We start from the raw sequence: 24,293 nt of genomic DNA, 5'->3' as shown, positions 1-24,293 counted from the left end.
AAGAAAAGAAAGTATTTTAAGGAGCATAAAGAGCAGGAAGAAAAGTCTAGAGAAGTATAGGCAGGTATGCATCACAGGAAAGTCAGTTTCATGTGAATATTCAGTTTTCCTCAATAGTAGTAGAAGATGTGTTGGGAAAACAGGTTAGAGATTGGTTGTGACTTACCTTGAATTACTGGGTTAAGAAATTGGATCTTATTTAGTAGGCATTTTGGCAATCTTGATGGTTCTTAAGTTGGGGGGAAAGTATAATCTGAGCTCATTTTCAGGAAGATCGTTCTGGCAACAGAATGTAGGATGGCTTTGGAGTAGGAAGAGGCTAAAAGCAAATAGACCAGCTTTACTCTTTGAATAGTCTAAGCAAGAAGTGATGATAGATATAATAATGAATGATAGATATAATAACGAAAATGAAGGAGAGATTTGAAGGATAATGTGGAAGTAGAAAATGGAAAAGGGCATCTATGACATAGGTTTTTGGCCAATAACTAAATTTGCTCAAAACTGAAATCAAGTTCGGTGGTAATGAATTTGATATTGTGACTATCATTGTACATTGCTCCCATGGAAAAACAAAAAATGTGTAGTATTTGATCTTCAAGAGAACCATGAACTTATTAGAAAATCTCAGGCTAGAAATCCTTCAATTTTACCTGATAGTTAGATTTGACTATATGCTGCAAATATTTAAATTGTCAGAGTCCTTACTTTCTTGTCCTATATGAATAACTAAAAAATTGAGTTAGGGTTGGGAATAGTGAATTTGTGGGTCTTACTTTGGCTTTGCAATTACCGTGTAATGCAGTATAGTAACTTAGTAAATGTATAATCCAGTGTTTTGCTTATTTGGTAAACTGTAGTGTTGTATTAATGTTATAGTTTACTGGTTAGGTTGATCATTCAATTTTTTTTTTTTATAGAGTAATCTTATTATAGTTTTTGAAAATTTGACACTCTTCTCTCATGTTGGGACCACTGTTTTTAAAATATACATATTTTATAAATTAAAAATAGTCCAGCCACTGCAATAATGTATAAAATGGCATTGCCATCAATCTCCCTATTCCCCACACCTCCCTCAAAACCTGATTTATTCCTCCTCCTAGAACTTACTACTCATGATATTTTATCTGTTTATTTGCTCATTGGTTTGTCTACCTCTGGAAGAAAGCAGAAACTTGCTGTGTTTCTTAACTGCTGTATTCCCAACACATAACAGGCACTCAGTAAATAGTTAATGACTAAATGCCTGGGTCCAGATATTCATTTACTGGAACAATTTTGGGGGAAAGTATGAGGTGAAGCACTAAAATACTTTCACATCTTAGAAAGCCAATATTACTGAATATTCAGTTTAATAGAATTTATTGCATCCATATAGGAAAGCACTTTGAACTATAGGATGATTATTACTGTAAATATATATATTTATTAAAATAAGGGTCTCTTTAATTTTTTCATTTTTGTTAGATGGATAATGTTCATATATACATTGGTGCATTGATTCTGTACTATTAAAAGAGAATAACAATATTTTCTAGAGCTGTTTAAGATTGTAATTTTTGTTAAGAGGTTTCACTTACAGTTTATCTCTACATTATAGTAATCTAAGTATTTAATAACAATAACTTATTTTTTTCTTTTGAATAGATATGGTATTGGACAACATGATAGCCTCTGGCCAATTAGATGAGTCCATACGAGAGAATGTCAGAGAAGCTCTTCTGAAGAGACATCATCATCAGAATGAAAAAAGATTCACCAGTCGGATTCCCCTTGTTCGATCTTTTGCAGACATAGGCAAGAAACATTCTGACCCTCACTTGCTTGAAAGGAATGGTGAGATAAGTTGTGGCATCCAATTTTTGCTAACACTTCTTCTGTAACATCATTCCAGTATGTTACGATTAACATTTGGGAATATTTAAACACTGTCACTATGCCTGACCCTCTATTACTTCTCCTTCCTCCTTTTTTGTTTCTATTCAAGGTTTCTTGTTCTGTAACTGATTAATGAAGCATAAATTATGATTTATAATTTCAGTTTAATCATTTTAATTATAAATCTTGGATGTGAACTTTTACATTAGATTTTTCCAGATGATTTTCTTGTCTCCTGAATATACTTTAAGTGTTTTTGGGTTAGTTTGCTGATTTCACTGTTCTTTATGCTATTTGTGAAAGGTTCTTATGACTGTTCCTATCTTACACTAAGGGTGATCTAGTTGGTATCTTCCAAGCCATTAAGAATGGCTCAGACCCAGGTCCATGTATTCCAGCTTTCCACTCTTATGCACAGGCCAGGAGCAGGTTGTGTGGGACATGGGAAGACAATGTTTGTTTTTTGTTTTAGCTCTTTAGCTCTGTCAGTGTCTTACGGCTGGCACACCTGGAGGTTTTGCCTCTCCCTATTTTCTTCTGCCTAAGGTAGAGGAATACATCACTAGGGTTGAGAACTCTGATAAAAACCCCAGGTGCAAAGGACTGGAGTAGTTTATGAGAGCCACTGCCTCCAGCAGTTGCCCCTAGCTGCTACCATTACTCAAAGCTTATGAGGATTATAGCAATGAGGAGGGGGGTATGGGACACAGTGTCTGTTCATCTTTTTTATCCCTGAAATGATAGTATGGCTTTTAAGTGTTCTACCAGCAAATACACATAGGTGACAGGGTTTAATACATCTATAATTGATAGTAATTATCTTTTGTAGCTCAATGTGAGATATTTAATTTGATAATTTGACCATTAAAACTCTTTTTAGTCTATTTAAAATTATACTTGGCATATTTAAGAACTCTTAAGAATAAATGAACATTTCTTATGGATTGAAGTTCAATTTATTTACTTTTTTATTTATTATTTTATTTTTATTATTTTTTTGAGACAGAGTCTCGCTTTGTTGCCTAGGCTAGAGTGAGTGCCGTGGCGTCAGCCTAGCTCACAGTAACCTCAAACTCCTGGGCTCAAGCAATCCTGCTGCCTCACCTCCCGAGTAGCTGGGACTACAGGCATGCATCACCATGCCTGGCTAATTTTTTTCTACATGTATTAGTTGGCCAATTAATTTCTTTCTATTTATAGTAGAGATGGGGTCTTGCTCTTGCTCAGGCTAGTTTCGAACTCCTGACCTCGAGCAATCCGCCTGCCTCGGCCTCCCAGAGTGCTAGGATTACAGGCATGAGCCACTGTGCCTGGCCAGAAGTTCAATTTAAAAGCAAGCCATATGTGGCATATTTTACCTCTCTTTTTCATTTTTTATTTATTGTATGTTCTCTGTTTTGGTGAAATGAGTTCATTTGTGCAAAGGGACTCTATTAAATTTTTATTCTTCATATGCAGTGGTTCCCGATTATTTTCTAGTTGTAATTTGTTTCCTCTTAATCATAGATAATGGCTATTTTAAATGCCATTTTATTATGTTATTTTGTTGAAATATAGTAATTTAACAGGTTTTCTGCATGTGGCTAAATTTTTACTAAATATTTTTTTAATGATTAATTTTTATTTTTAATATTTCTGAAATCTCAAATGTGTAGTTTTGATTACTTAGGCCATATGTAATTAATTGTTGTATTTCTTATGTTTTTCATAAAGAAATGTTATTGTAAGCTACACTTAATAGAAATATCAGGTGCTTAAAAGTGTAAGTATGCATGACCTTTGGAAATATTCTAGACTCACTACGTTATTGCTATTGTTGGTGAAAAATGCTTTATTCTAGTTAAATCAAAGATTATATGTATTTGATTAAATTTATCTTCTATGTTAGAGATAAGCATACTTTAGGGCATTTATTTATATCTTTAGAGAGCTCAAGAATATGTATTCTTTAAAATTGACATTTTTTTCTCCTTTTAAAAACATTTCTATAATTTGTCTTACGTTTTTAAACTTTACTAAGAACACTACCAGTAGATAGTGTCTTATTGACTTACTGTTATAAATATTTAATATCAATCTTAAGTTAGAAATTATTAGGTAATGTTAATATGTACTTGTGAGAGATCGGTAGCTATTTGGTAAAATACAGGACAAATATGTTAAATATATCAGTGTTAAGCTATCAGTGCTGTTAATTTTGGTTTGGGTTCTATTTCTTAGATTTTTTTTTACATTATATATTCTCTTTTGCTATTTAAGCAGCAACTTTGTGTTGATATTGTGCTTTTTAAAAAATGCTACACTAACTATTGGTCATTCTAATTTCTAACAGGGATATTTTGCTCTTTTTCACCCTCATCATTTGTCCACCTGTCTTTAACATTGATTTTTGTTGTTGTTATTGTTGGTTGGTTTTGGTTATACCTTCAGGGAACTAATTACAGTTTAAGCAACTTTTCAGTGACTTTCTAACATTTAAAAACTTGATTGATATGCTAACCCTTACAGCATGAATTTGAAATTTTGGGCCTTTAAAGCTTGCAATTAATGTACAGTATAAATTGATTTTTTTTGTCTCTATCTGCCTTCTTCAGTGAACTTCATCATTTTTCATTTATTTGTTTTATCTCAGGGGAAGGCCTTTCAGCCTCCCGCCACTCTTTGCGAACAGGTCTGTCTGCCTCAAACCTTTCATTGAGAGGAGAATCGCCTTTATCTCTTCTTCTCAGTCATCTTCTTCCTTCTTCAAGAGCTGGAACCCCTGCAGGCTCGAGGTGTACAACCCCAGTACCCACCCCTCAAAACAGTCCTCCTTCCAGCCCTAGTACCAGTCGCCTGGCCTCCAGAAGTTCCCAACAGAGTCAGCTTCAGGCCCCAGAACTACTGGTTTCACCTGCCAGTGATGATATTCCCACAGTAGTAATTCATCCGCCTGAGGAAGACTTAGAAGCACTGAAAGGCCAGGACCAGAAGAATGAGGAAAATGTTGACTTAATTCCAGGCAACTATCCAAAATCCTCCATGTGTGGTGCTTTCTGCCTCTGGTTCACTTGCACTTGGAATGCCTTTCAGCACATAGCTTGAGCAGCATATGTAGATAATGCTTACAATTTATTTTGACTTCTGCATGTTTTTTTTTCTTTATAGTAATATGGTAGAGAACAATAGAATTATTAAAAATTTAAGTTATAAAAAGACTATAAAGAAGACTACACATAATTTAAGCCCTTTCAAAAATTTTCACTAAGATTTTAGAGGTTAAAGCATTCAGATAGTTCAGAAAAGCATAGAAATTTTTTATAATTCCATTTGCCATGAATTTTTTTTTTTAGACTGGTGGCTTTACTTCTTGTGTAGTTAACTCATAAGGTGAATGAGCACATGTACATAAATGAAGTGATGTGCCTTTTTATCTATTTAGTGCTTTTCTCCAAAGAATGTAGTACATTTTAGCCTTTTTTAAAAAGATAGTCATTAGAAAACTTCAATCTTCCCAGAGGCAAAATGAGAAAAAGAACATTCAATCCTGACTGCCTGGAATCATCATTATTTCAAGACTAATATTTATATTTTGGGTTGGAATTTAATTGCTCTTTATTTAATGCTGTATCTGTCTTTAATCCAAATGTACTTTGAGATTTTTAGGACCAGAGTTCCTATAGTTATGGCTAGGATATATTTTTATATATGAATCTGAAAAATTATTTTATAGTGGATAAAAGGTTTATAACTTAATTAAGGGCTATAAATTATGATAATTTGGTTCTTCCTTATATATTGATTAAATGTACATTTATACCCATATCTTTGTACCTAATTCTTATAAAATAAGTATGTTTTAGTGAACTTTTTATTCATATTTTAGCTAACCCTCATTGTGACATATATTAACATTAACTGGTGGTTTTAATCACTGAAGTATCACTCACATTTTCCCAAAGTACTGATAATATCTAACGCTTTAGTAGTAATTATTGACCTATTTAATTTGCATACACATTTTTGTAGATTAGGTGGATATACTCATTTTCATAAAGTTAGAAAAGTTAACTTCCCGTGAGTTATACAACTAGAAAGTGACAGTCTAAATTCTCTGACGACAAATTCTTGTGTTTCCATCATTATATAAAAAAATTATCTCTCTGTTGCCTTTATCCAAACACACCAATTACATTTAATCAAAAATTATTGTAGTTACAAAAAGGGTAAACTGTTAGAAGTACAAATGCAAGTTTTGTGGCTAAATCCTCACAACACTAGTTATAATCATAGTTATATCTACCCTTGTTTTATAGTTGGTTCCAGACACAGTGATAGATGCTTTTCAAACATATTTCTAATTTCTGTGACAATTTGATAACATTGATGTTATCTCTATTTTACAAATGAAGAAAAGTTTAGAGATGTTAGGATCATACTGTAAATGACTAGAGAAGGGATTTGAACTCAGGTCTACTTACAATAAAATCTTCATTTGAGTATTTGTGAATTTTACTAGTTCATGAAAACAATACAGCTTAATAATGAGGTAACTGAACATAAAGTAAGAAAAAAAAGCCCTAGAAATAATTATTCAGAAAAATCAGCACTGTTTTAATTAAAAAGAACTATCAAGACTTACTACTTTTCCTGAAACAAAAATGATTTTAAAGTTGCTTATTTTAGGCCATGTTAAAGTGATAACAGGAGCAGTTAACTATGAATTGAGGAACACAAGTTTTTATTTTTTTTTCCCATGAGTTTTTTTTGCCGTGAGATTTGTCAGCCTTTCTGAAGAGAAGAAATGGAGGGAATTTCTAAAGATAGGAAAAAGCTCATAATTACTGTTTAAGAAGACATCTGTAGAAGATTATGTAATCATTGAGGAAAAATAATAGGGACAGCTCTATATTATTCCCTGTTTAAATTCCTTGGTGCTTACAGCACCTGGTAATTCTAATGGAGTTTCCTTGAAGTATGATACTATCTTAGAGAAGGAAGGTAGCCTCAGCATCACTTTGGAGAGACTACTGCTATAGTTTTTTGTGTTGTCATGGAGCCATTATTTATGCATACCCATGATAAAAAAGAAAGTGGTGTTTCCCCCTAGTCGTTTGTTGGAGGATAATTATATGTAAACGAGGTGAACTTTATTTAGTATTTGTAAATATCTTTTTTCTAAATCAGTGTTTCTCAACCTCAGCACTGTTGACATTTTGGGCTTGATTAATTCTTTGCTGGGTGGTTGGGTAGGAGGAAACAGTCCTGTGCTTTTTAGGATGTTTAGCAGCATACTTGGCCCCTACCCCACTAGCTGCCAGTAGCACCCCTTCCCCCACTTGAGACAACCAAGTAAGTCTCCAGACATTGCCAGATGTCCTGTGGGAGGCATAATCTTCCCTGGTGTGAACCACTGCTCTACTTAGCTCTACTTTCCAACTTTTATTGATAGAAAACTCTGATATCTTTGATTTATCTGTCTCTAGTTTGATTTGTTATTTAAGAAAAAAATGTAAGTACAAAATAATAGATTTAACAGAGTATTATTTTTAAAATCCCATTGTTGATTTTATTTATACACATACTCATATCGATTTTTCTTTTTCTTTTCCTTTTTTTTTTTTTTAAATTGAGACAGGGTCTCAACTTGTTACCCAAGCTAGAATTCAGTGGCATCATCATAGCTCACTTCAAATTCAAACTCCTAGGCTCAAGCTATCCTCCTGCCTCAGCCTCCAGAGTGGCTGGGACTACAGGCATGTGCCACTATGCCCAGCTAATGTTTTTTCTTTTTCTTAGAGCAAAATAATATAGTCCTTCTGAGCTATCTGTGCTAATGACAGAGAGCTTTATTTTTTGGTGATTTACTCATTTAATTCTCATTGCTAGTAATTTATTGTAGGAATTTACTGATTGAGAAAACAGCTTTAATTTAGCTGAGGTTTGAAAGGACTTCACAGAGACCTTAGTGTTATAGAACTCTAACCTTCACTTGGCATGCCAGTTTTGAAACGGGACAGGTTCAAGATGACCAAGTTAGTCAGGTGACTTCAGGTTATGCCCTTCCAGCTTTGTCAGCATTGAGTTCCACATCATTTCTTCTCATTGCTACTGTATCCTTACTTTTCCCTAAAGCCTTCTCTTCATTTCACTCTTCTCCCTCAAATCTGGCAGCTTGGCCTAGTCTGGAAAACTGCATTATGTATTCTTTTGATTATCCCCCCACAGGTTGAATGCATTTAGCTGTTGGAAAGATGTAATGCTCAGTTGTAGTTGCTACCATGGCCTTAATGATACTTTTAATTTTCTTGCATGGAGTTAGTTGGAAGCCACTGAAAAATACTGGTTAACTTTTTTTTCCCCCTTGGGCGAGGAAAGGACTCTCTTCTGTAAGTTTAGGAACAAAGGCCAAAGAAGAGGAATCTCAATAACTTTTCAGTCCTTGGCTAACTGTGAAAAATGAGTTAAGGCTTGGGAAATTGTTTTTATTTCAGAATTGGTTACCTTTTCTAAAGGCTGATCACATGGCTATTTAGATTGCAAATTAAGATTTTTTGGGTTGCATTGACATCCTAGTTTAGGCAATTTAACAGATAAGTGGCTATCACAGCAGTCTTCTGTCATTGTGTTTAAGGAGTCAATCCATTGACTTAGTTTAAATATTCATTAGTTATAGTATGTTCTATTCTACTGAAATGAAAACACTGTTTGATGCATCAAGTATATCCGATGTGCTTAAAATTCTGGAAGTAGATTACCAAATTAACTTCAAACTTTATAGGCTCCAATCACAAAACAGATTTTAACTGAATTTCTTCGGGTCACTAGATTGTTGTTGTGAGTGGCACAGTTAAAAGTAAAATTTATTGTATTTCAGTTCCTTTTCCCTCTATAATATTCAGTGTTCTAGGTATTGTTGGTCTATATTCTTGGACTTGAAAATCTTTGACATTTTAAAAATATGAGATTCATTTAATAGTAGATACCTATGTAATACACTTACATTTTTGAGTTTTGGGCTTTTTGCAGAATCATGGTATTAATGATTGATCATATACTAAATGATGGTTTTATTTAGGTTATTGTCGTGAATTATTGGTGTTGAATGTCACTTGAAGTGAATATACTAACATTTGAACATATATCTATAATTTGTAATCTAAACAACTATTATTTCTAATCCAAATAAGCTAATTTTATGGCTTTGTCTGAATTTTAGTTTGAGTGAGTCACATAGATACAAAGTGGCAGAGAGTGCATATTTTAATAGAGATTCCTTTAATTATAAAACTCTTTATTCTTTGCACTTACATTGTAAAAAAACTTGCTTATTGTATTTTAGAGTTACGTTTCTTAGTAATAATGATACTAGACATTATAGATGTAAATACTACCAAAGAGAAATGAAAATTCATGAGGAACTGTTTTGATTATGGAAGATTATATTAATTCAACCTACATTTAGCTGGTATAGCTCTTAAATTTTTTGAGTTACATTTAGCGTTTACAGAGAATTTGGCTGATGTTAGCATTTAATTGGTATGGTTAGGCATCATTAAGCTTTATGCAATTTACATGTATATAATATATTGAAAGTATATTCCCTAAGTATATTCCCCAGTATATTCATACTGATAATTAGATTAAGGTATTTCTTCCATCCTTTGTGGTTCCACACTGACCCACTTTTTTTCTTTTTGCAAAAGGCCACCATTTCTGTAAATTCCAATTGTATTATTTTAAATATTAAAATGTGATAGCTTCATTATCGCTGCTTCAGATGTCATTCTGGTTTTGCTGGTATGTTACTAACACCTGGCACTTTTTGTTTTTGTTTTTTTTTTTTTCCAATTCCACACATTTGCTTTTATAATCATCACTTTCAGGATATGAGCAGAGTTAGGTTGCAAAGAGAATTTTCTCCTTACTAATTTGGAATTTGTTCTTAAATACAGGTATTTTGGCCTCTCCACAGTCTGCTCCTGGAAACTTAGACAACAGTAAAAGTGGAGAAATTAAAGGTAATGGAGGTGGAGGAAGCAGAGAAAATAGTACTGTTGACTTCAGCAAGGTAATTCTATCATTAGCTATAAATTTCCATAATCATTCTTATTGAGAAAATAAGTAGTAATTTGTGGCTCTCATTGTAGTAATGTTTTAGTAGACTGGTGCTTTCAAATCTGATGCCTGTGAGATGTTAATTTAAGGTCAAAAATTGTGAGAAGGGTTATAGTTAACTTCTGAGTAGTTATTAACTTTATATGCTTGCCAGTTTTAGAAATTATGAAAAAGAATATGTGAATAATATGGTATTTCCATCTATACCTACCCATAGATATGATGAAACTTTAGTACCTTTGGAAGTACAGTCATTTGTTCTGGAGCTACCACCACTAGAAAGATTAATTCTGGGAGTGATGTTACAGCACTAGCGATTCAGTCTTTCCTGGGCTGTAATGTGATCCCAGAATTACTGTCTTATGGTGTTAGTACTTTCTGGAATGCTACTGGGAAACATATCAGTGCTTCCCCATGGGTAGGTAAAGGCACGGATTAAAAACAAAAACCTATATCAACTACGATTCCTTTTATTTTGGTAGATGAGTATTTTGTTGAAATGGGAAAAAACTTTACTAGAGGTTAAATTACAACTGAATTTAAAGTGTACTTTATGAGTACTTCTTAAGAGCAATTGATTCTATGTAGCCATTGTAATATTTTAATATTAATTTGCCATAGGATGATATTCATGATATTTTAATATTTTTGCATCCTCCATAAGACTTATTATTAAATGTGGTTATGTCAAGAAAGATTCAGTTTCCTTAAGTCTTTTACTCTATGATGTAAAGTCTACAAGTCACATTGTACAGTAAAATAGCTTAAATGATTTGCGTTACAGCTTTGCTGAGCTTAATACTCTAAAATTATAGAAAGCTTGCATTAGAGTCATTGGCTATACAGAAAGACTGTTGTACTTTTAATTCTTCTATTCTAACTTGATCATATTTTTACTGGTACTCCTATTTTAGATTAGTGAAAAGTGTTCAGTAACTACATTGCAATTTATCTCTTGTTAATAAATAAATTAATATAATTTATGTTAAAGATCTCCTCTAGACATGGCAGTTGCCGTTTATTTTTGTTCCTCTGTCACAGTTTTACTTTTTTTTACTTGGCCTATCTTTGTGTACACCTGCTTGTCTCCTGTTGGGCAGGAGTCTGCCTCCTGGCACTGTAGTTGTGGCACACTGGGTGTGGGACTCAAGAGGCCCGCTGTAAGTGCTGGTTTTATTTTTAATAGATAGCCCTGTAAGTGGTTGTTTAGTGACTTGTGTGAAACTGCATATAAATGAAGAAGTTCATATACCTTGATATCATGTCTGTAACCTTTCCTTGTAATTATACACAGAAAACCAAATTTCATTATCATATATCTATACCAATAAGGGCTATTAATTTTAGTTTTAAATAAAAATAATGATTTTTGTCCCACTTAATGAAAATACTTGGGGAATGTCCAGAGTTTTCTTTTTTTTTAGGGGACCTATTTTATATTAAGGGACTAATTCATTTCTAAGATTAAATAATAGAAAATCACAAAATGAATTTTTTTAGCACTGTGTATAATTTCATGAACAATTGTTAGTTTGTGAACTATATATTTGTCCTTAATAGTTTTTAATGAATACTGCTATATTCATTGAAAATTGTCTCAAGTTTATGTTTGATAATTTAGATCTCTGAAATAGTAAAGATTCTGACAGTTAAAATAGTAGCATTGATAAAAATGTGTTTTGCTTGCTTTTTTGTATTTGTCCTCTCCATTCTTTATATTTGTGAAAATTTTGGCATTTATACATTCATTAGATCACAAGTTTTGATTAGCAAATGGTAGTCTTAAAAAGCATTTTTTTTCTTTCCTATTTCCCTCAAAATAGTCTTATAAATACCATGCAAACTTTATTTTTAAGTATTATTTGTTTGTTAATAGGTTGACATGAATTTCATGAGAAAAATTCCTACGGGAGCTGAGGCATCCAATGTCTTGGTAGGAGAAGTAGACTTTTTGGAAAGACCTATAATTGCATTTGTGAGATTGGCTCCTGCTGTCCTCCTTACGGGGTTGACTGAGGTCCCTGTTCCTACCAGGTAAAGAGTTAGTTACAGTTAACATTCTCTAATTTCATCTTCATTTTGCAAGGTCTGAGGAAGAAAACCAAAAGAACATTCTCCTAGCATATTCAAAACCTAAAAAACTTTAAGCCACTGTAACAACAAGCGTGTTGTTTTTTGTAATAAAAGCTCATTTTAATTGTTAATATTTAGCCATAGTACCAAATGCTTTGAATCTTAGTGCATGGAAGAGTTTTCTTCTTGGAATTAAAAAATGAAATGAAATAAACATCATCTTTTTAAGAGATACTTTGCTTGTGTACCTTCATAAAATATTTGTTTTTTCTTTAGTATAGCGGTGAGTTAAAAAAAGAAGTTTGGTATCTTAGGAACTTTGATTTAAAGAAACAGTGTATCATTTTAGATGTATTATCTAATATTCTGTGCCGGCAGTGCAATCAGAGAGTATGGAGTCGAATCCTTTCTCTGCCACTTTCCTTTTATGGGGGTGGGGTAAAGTAAAGCTTGACTTAAATTTTCTAAGTTTCATTTGTAAAATGAGGATAATCCTTCGGTGGGTTGATTAAATGTAATAATGCCTTTGAATTAGGCAAAATGCTTTGTTCTGGTCTGCCCCAAATTTTCTGTTTGGTATACATTATAAGTAAAAAATTAAACTGGAGGTAATATCCATAACAATAATTAGTAGTTGTGTTATAAATCAGCAGTCCCTGACCATTTTGGCACTGGGGACCTGTTTCATGGAAGACAGTTTTTCCATGGACTAGGGGTTGGGGGATGGTTTGGGGATGATTCAAGTGCATTACATTTACTATGTACTATTAATTAATAATTAACTAATAATATGTTTATTATTATATTGTAATATATAATGAAATAATTATACAAACCTCTCTGCTAATGATAATCTGTATTTGCAGCACTAGCATCACCGCCCCAGCTCCACCTCAGATCATTGGGCCTTAGATTCTCATAAGGAGTGTGTAACCTGGATCCCTCACGTGTGCAGCTTATAGTATGGTTCACGCTTCTATGAAAATTTGAGAATCTAATGCCACCACTGATCTGACAGGAGGCAGGGCTCAGGCAGTGATGTGAGCGATGGGGAGCGGCTGTAAATACAGATGAAGCTTCGCTCACCTGCCTGCTGCTCACCTCCTGCTGTGTGGTCAGGTTCCTAACAGGCCACGACTGGTATAGGTCCATAGCCCAGGGGTTGGGAATTGCAGTTATAAAGGATAACCAGTTTGTTAGCTGTGGAACTTAATTGTAATTAGACTATAGAAACTTAATTGTAAGTGAGACTAATTTTTTTAAATGTTTTCTTCTTATCATTTTTATAATATAAGTAAATATGAAAGATTAATAAAAGCTTGATGGAAATATTCTTACTTATTTTTAATTTATTTTACTCAGTTGCATTAATGATCCAATGTTCAGATAAGTGAGAAAAGTAATTCCATTGTTCATATGTAAATTCTCATAAAGTAGAAGGATAAATGTGAATATTAATATATTATTGTAGTGTTAACCTAGGATATAGCCAAATAGGAAGCTAAATATTTTTTATTTAGTCACTAGGATAATATGAGGTCTGATGTTAAATTTGGAGTTGTAAATAAAAATCTTTTTTTTCAAAGAGGATTAGTTGACTAAAATCCCGTATTTATAACACTAGAGTTTTTATCCAGAACTATAATTTGAGGGGTTATGGATTTTTTGTGTATACTCTTTACTCTTTTATTTGGCAAATCTTACTTTCAAGCACTTGATGAATTGTTATTCACTTTATTTACTAATTTATGTTTTTTTAACACAGACCAGATTTGTTTAATCCAAAAGGATATAGAAGATGGAAACTTTTAATGTACAACATTTAATATATTAATTACTGTTTACCCTAAGGAAGATGTACAGTGATCTCCTGGTAGAAAGTTAATTATGAATGTCTTTTTTAGTCTTATGATCTGCTTTTGTCTGAGTGGAGTTGTCATCTTTTTTCAGCCATTGGTGTAAAGGAATGGATGAGAAGTCTGAGTGTTATTTCTGTGTTACATCTGAATGATATTTTTTTATGATTGCTTAGATTTGTATATGTTTTTTGTTCATTTTTAAATCTATATGTTTTAATGTTTCCTTAGGTTTTTGTTTCTGTTATTGGGTCCAGCAGGCAAGGCACCACAATACCATGAAATTGGAAGATCAATAGCCACTCTGATGACAGACGAGGTAATTAAAATATGCTAAAATCCCTTTGAAGTAGACACTGATTATGAAGCATATATTATATATTAAATTACAGTTCTCCTTTTAAAGTGAAATTTAAAAAAATTGTCATTTCTGTCCATACTGTTTTTTCTCATATTCAGGCTTTTACTATTTGCCTTTCATAAAGTGGTCAAGACTTTTTGTCAGGATCAGTGGGTTCTAATCTTTTTTTGTTTTAAGCATTTGGAATTATGACTACCTTTCTTAATATTTTGAAATATTTTTCATCTTTCCCATCCATATCAGCATATCACCTCTTTTGAATTTTCTCAGAAAGCTTTTTGCTTATACATTTCTCTCTCCCATTTGGGGACCTTATCTTTGACCTTGGCGTCAGTGACTTCCTATGATATATTTAGATTTAAATGTAAACGTTTTACCATTGTCTTAACAGGTCCTACCTGAGCTAGTCTTTGCATACTTCTCAAAGCTTACATCCTAATACTACTCACCCTTCCTCCCTAGTTTTCCTCCTGCCAAAGTAGTTTCCTTTTTGTTCCTCAGATGTGTTATGCTCATTTCTCTCTCTCTTTTTTTTTTTTTGAGACGGAGTCTCACTCTGTTGCCCAGGCTAGAGTGTCATGGCATCAGCCTACCTTACAGCAAACCTCAAACTCCCGAGCTCAAGTAATCTTCCTGCCTTAGCTTCCCGTGTAGCTGGGACTACAGGCATGCACCACCATGCCCGACTAATTTTTTCTCTATATATTTTTAGTTGTCCAGCTAATTTCTTTCTATCTTTTTAGTAGAGACAGGGACTCGCTCTTGTTCAGGCTGGTCTCGAACTCCTGAGCTCAGTCTGTCAGCCTCAGCCTCCCCGAGTGCTAGGATTACAGAAGTGAGCCACCGTGCCTGGCCTGTTATGCTCATTTCTGCCTGTGGACATTTAGAATTGCTAATGCTTCTGCCTGAGCACTTTTCTCAGCTACCCCAGCCCACCCTACCTTTGTATGGTTTTGTCCTTCATTTTGTTCAGATTTCTCCCACAGTTATTACCTCCTCTCAGAGTACCTTTCCTGACCACTTTGTTCTTCCCCTTTAGCTTCCTTTCTGTACCTTGCTTTATTTTTATCAAAACATATATCATTGCCTACAATTATATATTTATTTAATTACTTGCTTTATTATCTTTCCCTGGAACAAAAGGTTCTTGAGTATAGGGACTTTGCCTTAACTGTCTCCATTGTGTTCTATCCACAGTGCTTAGCATTGTGTCTAACAAGTAGTAGGTGACCAGTATATATTTGTCGTTAAATACATTGTTTGCATATCCATGATTATTTCCTTAGAATAAATGACATTTAAATGTCACAGAAGTAGAATGACATGCCACAGTCTTTTATTCCTTTATGAATTACTGAGTATTTCCCATGCATAATTTCTTTTTTTTAATTGTTTTGTCTTAACACATCATTATTTTCTTTTGTTGATTGTTATTGTTAATTTATCTGATAATACAAATAGTGTGTTACCTTTTATAGTTGTTACCCAGGGTAGGATGAATACCTGCCTGGACTGAGTTTATGTAATTTTCTTTATCATAAATAAGATTTATGGTATCCAAAGTAAATTTATTATGTGTAGAATTTTCTTTCAACTTTAAAATATTTTTGCTCAATATGTTTTTTTTCTTTAGATATTTCATGATGTAGCTTATAAAGCAAAAGACAGAAATGACCTCTTATCTGGAATTGATGAATTTTTAGATCAAGTAACTGTCCTACCTCCAGGAGAGTGGGATCCTTCTATACGTATAGAACCACCAAAAAGTGTTCCTTCTCAGGTAAGAATCCAGAGCTGCTATTCTGTGACTTTTTTTTAATTCAAAAATTTTTGAATAGGTTATCAATTTTTATGATTCAGAAATTAAAACTATATAAAGAGGTATACTCAGAGAAGTTGTATCCCCACCTTGTCCCCTTTACCATCTTGGCCATATATCCATTTCCTGTTGGTAACCATTTGTGATTAGTTTTTTATTTATCCTTCTAGTTTTCATTCAGTACATGGAAATATGAACATGTATTGTAGTCTTATTTTTTCCTCTTACCAAAAGTTAACATACTATATACTGATCTACACCTTGCTTTTTTCATATAACAATATATACTGGAGATTTGTTCATAAGAAATCATGGAAATATTCCTTGCTCTTTTTTTCATAGTTATATTCCATTCATGGTTGTAGCATAGTTTATCCTATTCCTGGGCTCTGGTTGTACTCAGTCTTTTGCTGTTATGAATCATTTCGTGATACTCATATGCCATTTTAGTCTTGTGTAGATATCTGTTGGATAGATTCACAGAAATAGTATTGCTGGCTCAAAGGGGAATTTACCAGAGTTCCTTCTATTGACTTGAACTGTTTGGACTCTCATAATGATATATGAGAGTATCTATTTCCCTACATCCTCATTTAACACAGTATGTTGCCAAACTTTTGGATTTCTGTCAGTCTAAAAGGTAGCTTTATGTTGCTATTTCAAGCAATTTAGTGGGGTTTTAATTTGTATTTCTATAATTAATGAGGTTGAATATTCCTGATTATCTTTTGTTCATTGCCCTCTACCACCTTTTTTTTTAATATTCAAATTGTTCCTTGATCCTTTGGAGTTTATCATGGCATATGTGAGTAGGCAGCCAACTTTTATCTTTTTTCTAAATTGCTGCCTGATTGTCCCAGTTCATTAAAATGTTAAACTTTGCTCCCCTTGATTGGTGATACTGCCTTTGTCATTAACTAAATTTTCATCTGCATAGAGGTCTGTTTCTGGAATTTCTTTTATTTTGCATTGGTCTATCTATTCATAGACCAATTGCATATTCCTTAATTGTTGAGGCTTTGGTATATTTTAATATATGGTAGGTCTAGATTTGTTCTTGCTTTCTTTTTACTCTCATTTTTTTGAGTTTCCTTGACTATCTTCACAGGCTTATTTTTCTATGTAAACCTTAAAATTAACTTTATACTTCCAGAAATAAAATCTGATGGTTTTTAAAAGATTGTGATGACAAATAAATTTCTCAGTGAACTGAGAGAGAATTGATGTCTTTATGACATTTAATCTTTCTAGTCAAGAATGTGGTATGTCTCTCCCCCATTGATTTTTCTGTTTCAAGTCAGTTTTTGTATCCTTAAGGAATGTCAATCAAGTTTTCTTTATCTATAATTTATATGCTTCTTGATATATCTTTGTTTGTTGCTTTTACATGTATATGAAGACTATTTTTTATGTATATGTGTGAACCTTGAACAACACAGGTTTTAACTGTAGGTCCAATTATATGCAGATTTTTTTCAATGAATATATTGGAAAAATATTTGGTGATTCACAAAAACTTGAAAAAACTTTCAGATGAATTGCGTAGCCTAGAAATGATTGTAAAAATTAAGAAAAAGGTATGTAATGAATGCATAAAATATATGTAGATTCTGGTCTATTTTATCATTTATTCTCATAAAAGATACACAAATCTATTATAAAAATATAACTTATCAAAATTTATGCACACAGACACAAGTGATATTACACATGGCACCATTCTCAGAAATGTAAATAAATGTAAACATGTAGTATTAAGTCATAAATGCATAAAATTAACTATAGTGCTTAGTATATTCCTATAATAATTTTGTAGCCACCTCTTGCTGCTGTTGTGGTGAGCTTAGGTGTTTCGAGGATCTGCTTAAAACACCAATCATCTGCTTAAAACACTCTTTTAATCATCTCCACGTGAGCAGTTGGTCACTCCAGTAAATTGCACATCAAAGTAAAAAGTGATCTCTCATGGTTCTTGTGTATTTTTCATTGTGTTTAGTGCAATATCATAAACCTTGAATAACGCTATTGGATCCATATGAAGTGCTGCTATTGATGTTGGAAGTGCTCCCAAGAAGCAGAGAAAAGTCATGAGATTATAGGAAAAAGTTAATTTGCTTAGTAGACTTCATAGATTGAGGTCTGCAGCTGGAGTTGCCTGCCTTGTAAAGATAAATGAATCCAGCCTAAGGACTATTGTGAAAAAGAAAGGGAGACCTTGGTTCGGTGGCTCAGGCCTGTAATCCCAACACTTTGGGAGGCTAAGGTGGAGGATTGCTTGAACCTAGGAGTTTGAGACTAGCATAGGCAACGTAGGGAGACCCTGTGTCAAAAAGAAAAACAAAGAAAAAGGAAATTCATGAATCCATTGTTGTAGCTGTGCCAGCAGGTGTGAAACCTTGTACTTTTTGCAAAGTATTTTTACCTTGTATTGAAAATACAGCTTTTATGGGGGTGCAGGATTGCTGTAAGAGAGGCATACCTATATACTAATATGATTCAAGAAAAAGAAAAGTCATCATATGACAACTTAAAGCAAAAGGAAGATGAAGGATCTGAAACTAGAGAATTTTAATGCTAGCAAAGGATGGTTTGGTAATTTTAGAAAGGAATTTGGCTTAAAATGTGTCAAGATAACAAGAGAAGCAGCTTCTGCTGACCAAAAGGCACCAGATGGGTTCCCAGACCCAGACGCTATTAAGAAAATCATTGAGGAGAAAGGATATCTGCCTGAACAGGCTTTTAATGTAGATGAAAGTGCCCTATTTTGGAAAAAAAAATGCTACAAAGGACATTTATTAGTAAGGAAGAGAAACGAGCACCAGAATTTAAGGCAGGAAGGGATGGGATAACTCCTCTGTTTTGTGCAAATATATCCAGGTTTATGATCAGGATTGCCCTTACCTATAAAGTGCTTGCCCCTTATCCTTGAATGGAATAGGCAAATACAACCTGCCAGTCTTTTGATTGTACAATAAGAAGGCCTAGACAATGAGAACCCTTTATCTGGATTGGTTCCATCTTTGCTTTGTTCCTCAAGTCAGGCAGTACCTTGCCAGTAAGGGACTGCCTCCTAAAGTTCTTTTGATATTGGACAATGCCCTGGCCACTCAAAACCCCATGAGTTTAACACCTAAGGGTATCAAGGTAGTCTGCTTGCCGTGAAATACAACGTCTCTAATTCAGCCTCTGGATCGTGAGGTCATAAGGACTTTTAAGGTTCATTGCATATGATATTCCATGGAAAGGATTGTCAATGCTGTGGAAGAGAACCTCAATATAGAGAACATCATGAAACTCTAGAAAGATTGCACCATTGAAGATGCTGTCATTGTTATAGAAAAAGCCATGAATGCCATCAAGCCTGAAACAATAAATTCCTGCTGGAGAAAACTGCATGACTTCACAGGATTTATGATGGAGCCACTCAAGGAAGTCATGAAAGAGATAGTAGATATGGCTAAAAAAATAGGGGGTGAAGAGTTCAAGATATGGATTTTGGAGAAAATTAAGAGCTAATAGATATACCACACCAGAAGAATTGACAGAGGATGAATTGATGGAGATGGATGCTTCTGAACCAGTGCCACACAGTGAGGAAGAAAACAGAAGCAGTGCCAGAAACAAATTGACTTTAGACAATCTGGCAGAAGGGTTCTGATTGTTAAAGACTGCTTTTGACTTCTTTTAAAACATGGACCCTTCTATGACATGAGCAGTACAACTAAAGCAAATGGTATAAAAAGGATTGGTACCATATAGAAACATTTTTAGAAAAATGAAAAAGCAAAACAGTCAGACACAATGTATTTCTATTAAGTTACACTTAGAGTGTGCCTGCTTCTCCTGCTTCCCCTTCCACCTCCTTCACCTCTTCCACCTCTGTTACCTCTGAGACAGCAAGACCAACCCCTCCTCTTCTTCATCCTCAGCCTACTCAGTGTGAAGATGAGCAGGACGATCTTTAAGATGATCTACTTTCTCTAATGAATAGTAAATATATTTTCTAGGTTGGGCGCTGTGATTCATGCCTGTAATCCCAGCACACTGGGAGGCTGAGGTGGGAGGATCACTTGAGCTCAGGAGTTTGAGACCAGCCTGAGCAAGAATGAGACCCCGTCTCTACTAAACATAGGAAAATTAGCTGGGCATCCTGGTTTGCACTTTTTAGTCCCAACTACTTGGGAGGCTGAGGAAAGGAGATCACTTGAGCCCAAGAGTTTTAGGTTGCTGTGAGCTATGATGCCTCTGCTGCACTCTACCCAGGGCGACAGAGCAAGACTGTCTCAAAAAAAAAAAAAAAAAAAAGTATATTTTATCTCCCATATGATTTTTTTAATAACGTTTTTTCTCTATCATAAGAATTACTGTAAGAATATCATATGTAACATATCAAATATGTGTTAATTGACTTATAGGTAAGGCATTCCAGTCAACAGTAGGCTATTAGTAGTTAAGTTTTGGGGGAGTCAGAAAGTTACATGCAGATTCTCAACTGCATAGGGGTTAGTGCCCCAACCCCCACATTGTTCAAGGGTCAACTATATATTTTTTATCTTGTTACCTTTCTTCTTTTATTATACATAGTAGTTTTTCAGTCATATCGTCCACAATGAGAGATAGCTTTAACCTTCCTTTTCCAAATCTCATACCAAACTTTTCTATAAAATTTTCAAATTTTATACTAAAATCTTAATTACACTAGCACTGGGCTTTAAATGGGCATTTTTTTTTTTTTTATCTCTTACTATAGCCAATGTCTAGTGTTTTTCCCTTTTAAGGAAGATAGTGACATTGGGGCCAAAATATACATTTTATCTTTTTAAGAAAGTACCATAATTTCTGTTTCACCAAAATTTTTAACATAACTGGATGTTGTACTTCATCATATGCCTTTTCAGCATTTCCGGTGATGCTTATATGAGTTTTATTTATCATTTATTATTTGGTAAATCATATTAACAGATTTCTTAATATGGAGCATTCTTCCACTCTTGTGTCAACCCAGCTTGCACTTTAAAGTGCCTGCTGCTCTATTTGTTTTGTTTGCATTACTATTTGTAAGTAGATTGGTCCATAGATTTTTGTGCCATCTTCACATTTGGTGCTGTTAGTTTGCTTGTTTCGTTAAAAAATATGTAGTTTTTCCTTTTTCTGTGTTCTTAACAGTTTAAATGGTATGGAATAATTTCATTTTAAAAGTTTGGAAGAATTCCTTTGTAAAATGTTTTGAGCTTGAATCTTCTGTCATTTTGTTTATTTCTTCTGTGGACATTAGTTTTGTGTAAGCTTTCTATTTTTTCTGTGTTCTCTTTTGATAAATTATATTTTCTTAGACAATAACTCTTTTTCATCTTTCTGGGGTAAGTTTTGGTAAATTATATTTTCCTACAATACCCATTTCATCTAGCTTTTTAATTTATTCATAAAGTTATATAGGAGAGAGTGTGTTGTATATGTATAAAATTCCCTTTGTGAAATTACGGCCTCCTTGTCACATTTATTTTATGTATTAACTAATGGTCTGCTATATTTTTCAAATAGCTTTTATAATTTATTTCAGTTCTTTTTAAAAAATGTGTTTTGTTTTCTATCTTAATGTCTATATTTAGCTGTTTATTTTGTTCCTTTCACTTTCCTTTAGGAAAGATTTTTGTTTTCACATCTTCTGAAATAGATGTTTAATTCATTTTTTTCTTCTTTGATTTTTTATAACATAAGTGCTTAATTTTCTTGAATCATGCTTTAGTTATTTCCCATACATTATAATAACGTAGTACTTTACATTATTTCTGTTTTCTAGGAATTCTATAATTTTGTTTTCTCTTTTCCGTCTTAGATGTAAATTAGTTTTAATTTTGACATTTTCAAATGGTAATCTTTTTTTTATTTTTTTTTTTATTTTTTTATTTTTTTTCTTTATTAAGGCTTTTGAGACTGATTTTTTTTTTATTTTTTTTTATTTTTTATTTTTCAAATGGTAATCTTATATTTATAGACGAATCTTGCTACTCTATAAATATTGAACTTGTGAACCAGGTAGCATAAGTCTATATTTCAACCGGATCCTTTGACACAGGGGCCCTCCTGGGATGACACGATCTGTCTCTCTCCCTCTCCATTTCTGACTCCTTCCTTATCCTTTACTTCTCTCTTTCCCCTATGTGTGTGCTCACACATATTTTTGTAGCCCCTGCAACCTTGTATGATAACAAAAGCTTATTCCTTTGTCTTCAAGTGAAAAGGAGAAGATCTGTATCATCGGAACAACACTCTTGAATTTGTAATAAAATGTAATAGAAAATTGATTTTAATGAGAACTTGTTTAACAACTATTATGCTACTTCTATTGTAAGGGAAATATTTTAGTAAAAGAAAAATAGCATTTACTCTTTTCTTAATTTAAAGTATATTTTTCAATAGTTAACATGAGCAATATTTTAAAAATTTTGGTAGGAGAGATACTTTGTGGACAAGGTAACTTACATTCATAGCTATTGCTGAATAGTAATTTGAAATGGTATATAGGAATATGTTCTATAATATATTGATATTAGAATATGAGATACAAAAAGCTAATCATAAATTTAAAATATTAATAAAAACATTCTAAAAGTGCAGTTTGTTCAAAAAGGAAGTTTGCATCAAGAAGCATTTCTTTCTAGGAGCACTGATAGATAAATATTCAATACAAAATCTGATGTTCCCTCTAATTGAAGATGCCATCATAGTTTTCTTAAAATAGAAATCTGAAAATGTGTTTTTGTGAAATTCAGGAAAAGAGAAAGATTCCTGTGTTTCACAATGGATCCACCCCTGTGCCAGGCGAGGCTCCTAAAGAGGCCGCTCATCATGCTGGGCCTGAGCTACAGAGGACCGGACGGTGGGTACAAATGCTCATATCTTTTGGGGGTAGGGGTTGATTTGATGACAAAGGCATAATTATATTCTTTTTCTTTCCAAGTATTTGGAACCTAATCTTATACAATGTTGTTTTCACATTTAAAAAAAAATGTGTATTATTGTTAAGGAAATTTTATATGCTTTTAAAAATAATTTTAATAGTATGTACCAAGCTATGGGCCATATGTTCAGAATATTGTAGTTATATAGTATGTAGATTCATTTTCATTGGTTATACAGAAGGTTCTTGAAGAAGGTATAGAGTCCTATTAAAATTCTCCCTATCAAGTTAGAGAATTATGGGAACAGAAAGTAATTGTAACTAATGGGTTTTTTTTTATGTGTGTGCATAGATTTAAAACTCTTAAATAAGCATACTATCATGAGACAATGTACAATTGAGATGGAGGAACATGATTAAACCATTGTAGTGATCACTGGAAACCTAGTTAGAAAAATTAACAAGTTAATTTTTGGAATAAAGAATGGAAATATTACCAGGTGTAAATATTGCCTTAAATTATTTTGTAGAAGTAGATAAATGTTATAGTATTTTCATACTATAGCAAAGCATGTGGCTATTGATACTATATTGTCCACTGGTGGTCAATGTAGAACTAAATAATCTTGAATTTTAAATCTTTGTTTAAAAGATTTAAAACAGAGATTTAAGATTCACATCAGGGATTTTGATGACATGCCTGAAGGGTACCATATATATGAAAACTAAATAACTAATATACTGAATGTAGACTTTAGAGAAGCTTAAGTTCACAATTAAGTTCATTGACTAATGAAATGTATTAGTCTCTGTAAATATAATAAAGAAAAAACTCTGACCCTGTGTGAACAGTGCTGTCATTAGCTATTATTGCTTCAGACTTCAAACTGGGATAGGCTTAGTTGCTGAGAAGCACCATGTCAGGCCCCCACTGATCGCACAGTTACCAGAGAGCGTCTTTAAGCCATCTGTTAAGTAATCAATTATTGATTAAATGATGTAGATTCGTTTTTTAGATTATCAGTGGTACCTTTTTTATTGCAAGCTGATTCCTTTTGCTGTCATTATTTATAGAATAACTTCTTCCACTTTTCAACTTTTCAATGTGTGTTTAGGATTTATTTCAGTATTAAAAAAATTAGAATGGTAAAGCTTAAAACATCCAAAGCATTTGAAAGCTTAAGGTTATTTTTGTGTGTGTATTTTCTTGCAGTTGGTATTTGAATGATTATTTATTTTATGAGTCATAAAGCTTTATTGAATTACTGATTCAGTCACCAGTGTTTGTTGAGTACCTGCTATGTG

At 33.2% G+C, this 24,293-nt stretch overlaps 1 protein-coding gene across 7 annotated transcripts in view; it reads left to right on the top strand.

Moving 5' to 3' along the window:
• Nucleotides 1-24,293, top strand: part of SLC4A7 (solute carrier family 4 member 7) — a 107,535-nt gene that overhangs the window by 50,855 nt on the left and 32,387 nt on the right. For 3 of the 7 annotated variants that reach the window (XM_076005845.1, XM_012786394.2, XM_076005838.1), the window contains exons 6-12: nucleotides 1,651-1,839; nucleotides 9,816-9,931; nucleotides 11,079-11,138; nucleotides 11,855-12,012; nucleotides 14,139-14,226; nucleotides 15,902-16,048; nucleotides 22,861-22,967. In XM_076005845.1, coding sequence (XP_075861960.1) covers nucleotides 1,651-1,839; nucleotides 9,816-9,931; nucleotides 11,079-11,138; nucleotides 11,855-12,012; nucleotides 14,139-14,226; nucleotides 15,902-16,048; nucleotides 22,861-22,967 — 865 coding nt within the window. Of the gene's footprint in view, nucleotides 1-1,650; nucleotides 1,840-4,513; nucleotides 4,883-9,815; nucleotides 9,932-11,078; nucleotides 11,139-11,854; nucleotides 12,013-14,138; nucleotides 14,227-15,901; nucleotides 16,049-22,860; nucleotides 22,968-24,293 lie in introns of all 7 variants that reach the window. The other 4 variants (XM_012786428.2, XM_012786408.2, XM_012786382.2 and 1 more) reach the window with 3 other exon arrangements.

This window comes from Microcebus murinus, chromosome 1, assembly GCF_040939455.1.
Source record: "Microcebus murinus isolate Inina chromosome 1, M.murinus_Inina_mat1.0, whole genome shotgun sequence".
In the NCBI taxonomy this organism is placed as follows: domain Eukaryota; kingdom Metazoa; phylum Chordata; class Mammalia; order Primates; family Cheirogaleidae; genus Microcebus; species Microcebus murinus.
Note: the sequence above shows the minus strand (reverse complement) of the source record. Positions and strands in the feature narration are given on the sequence as shown.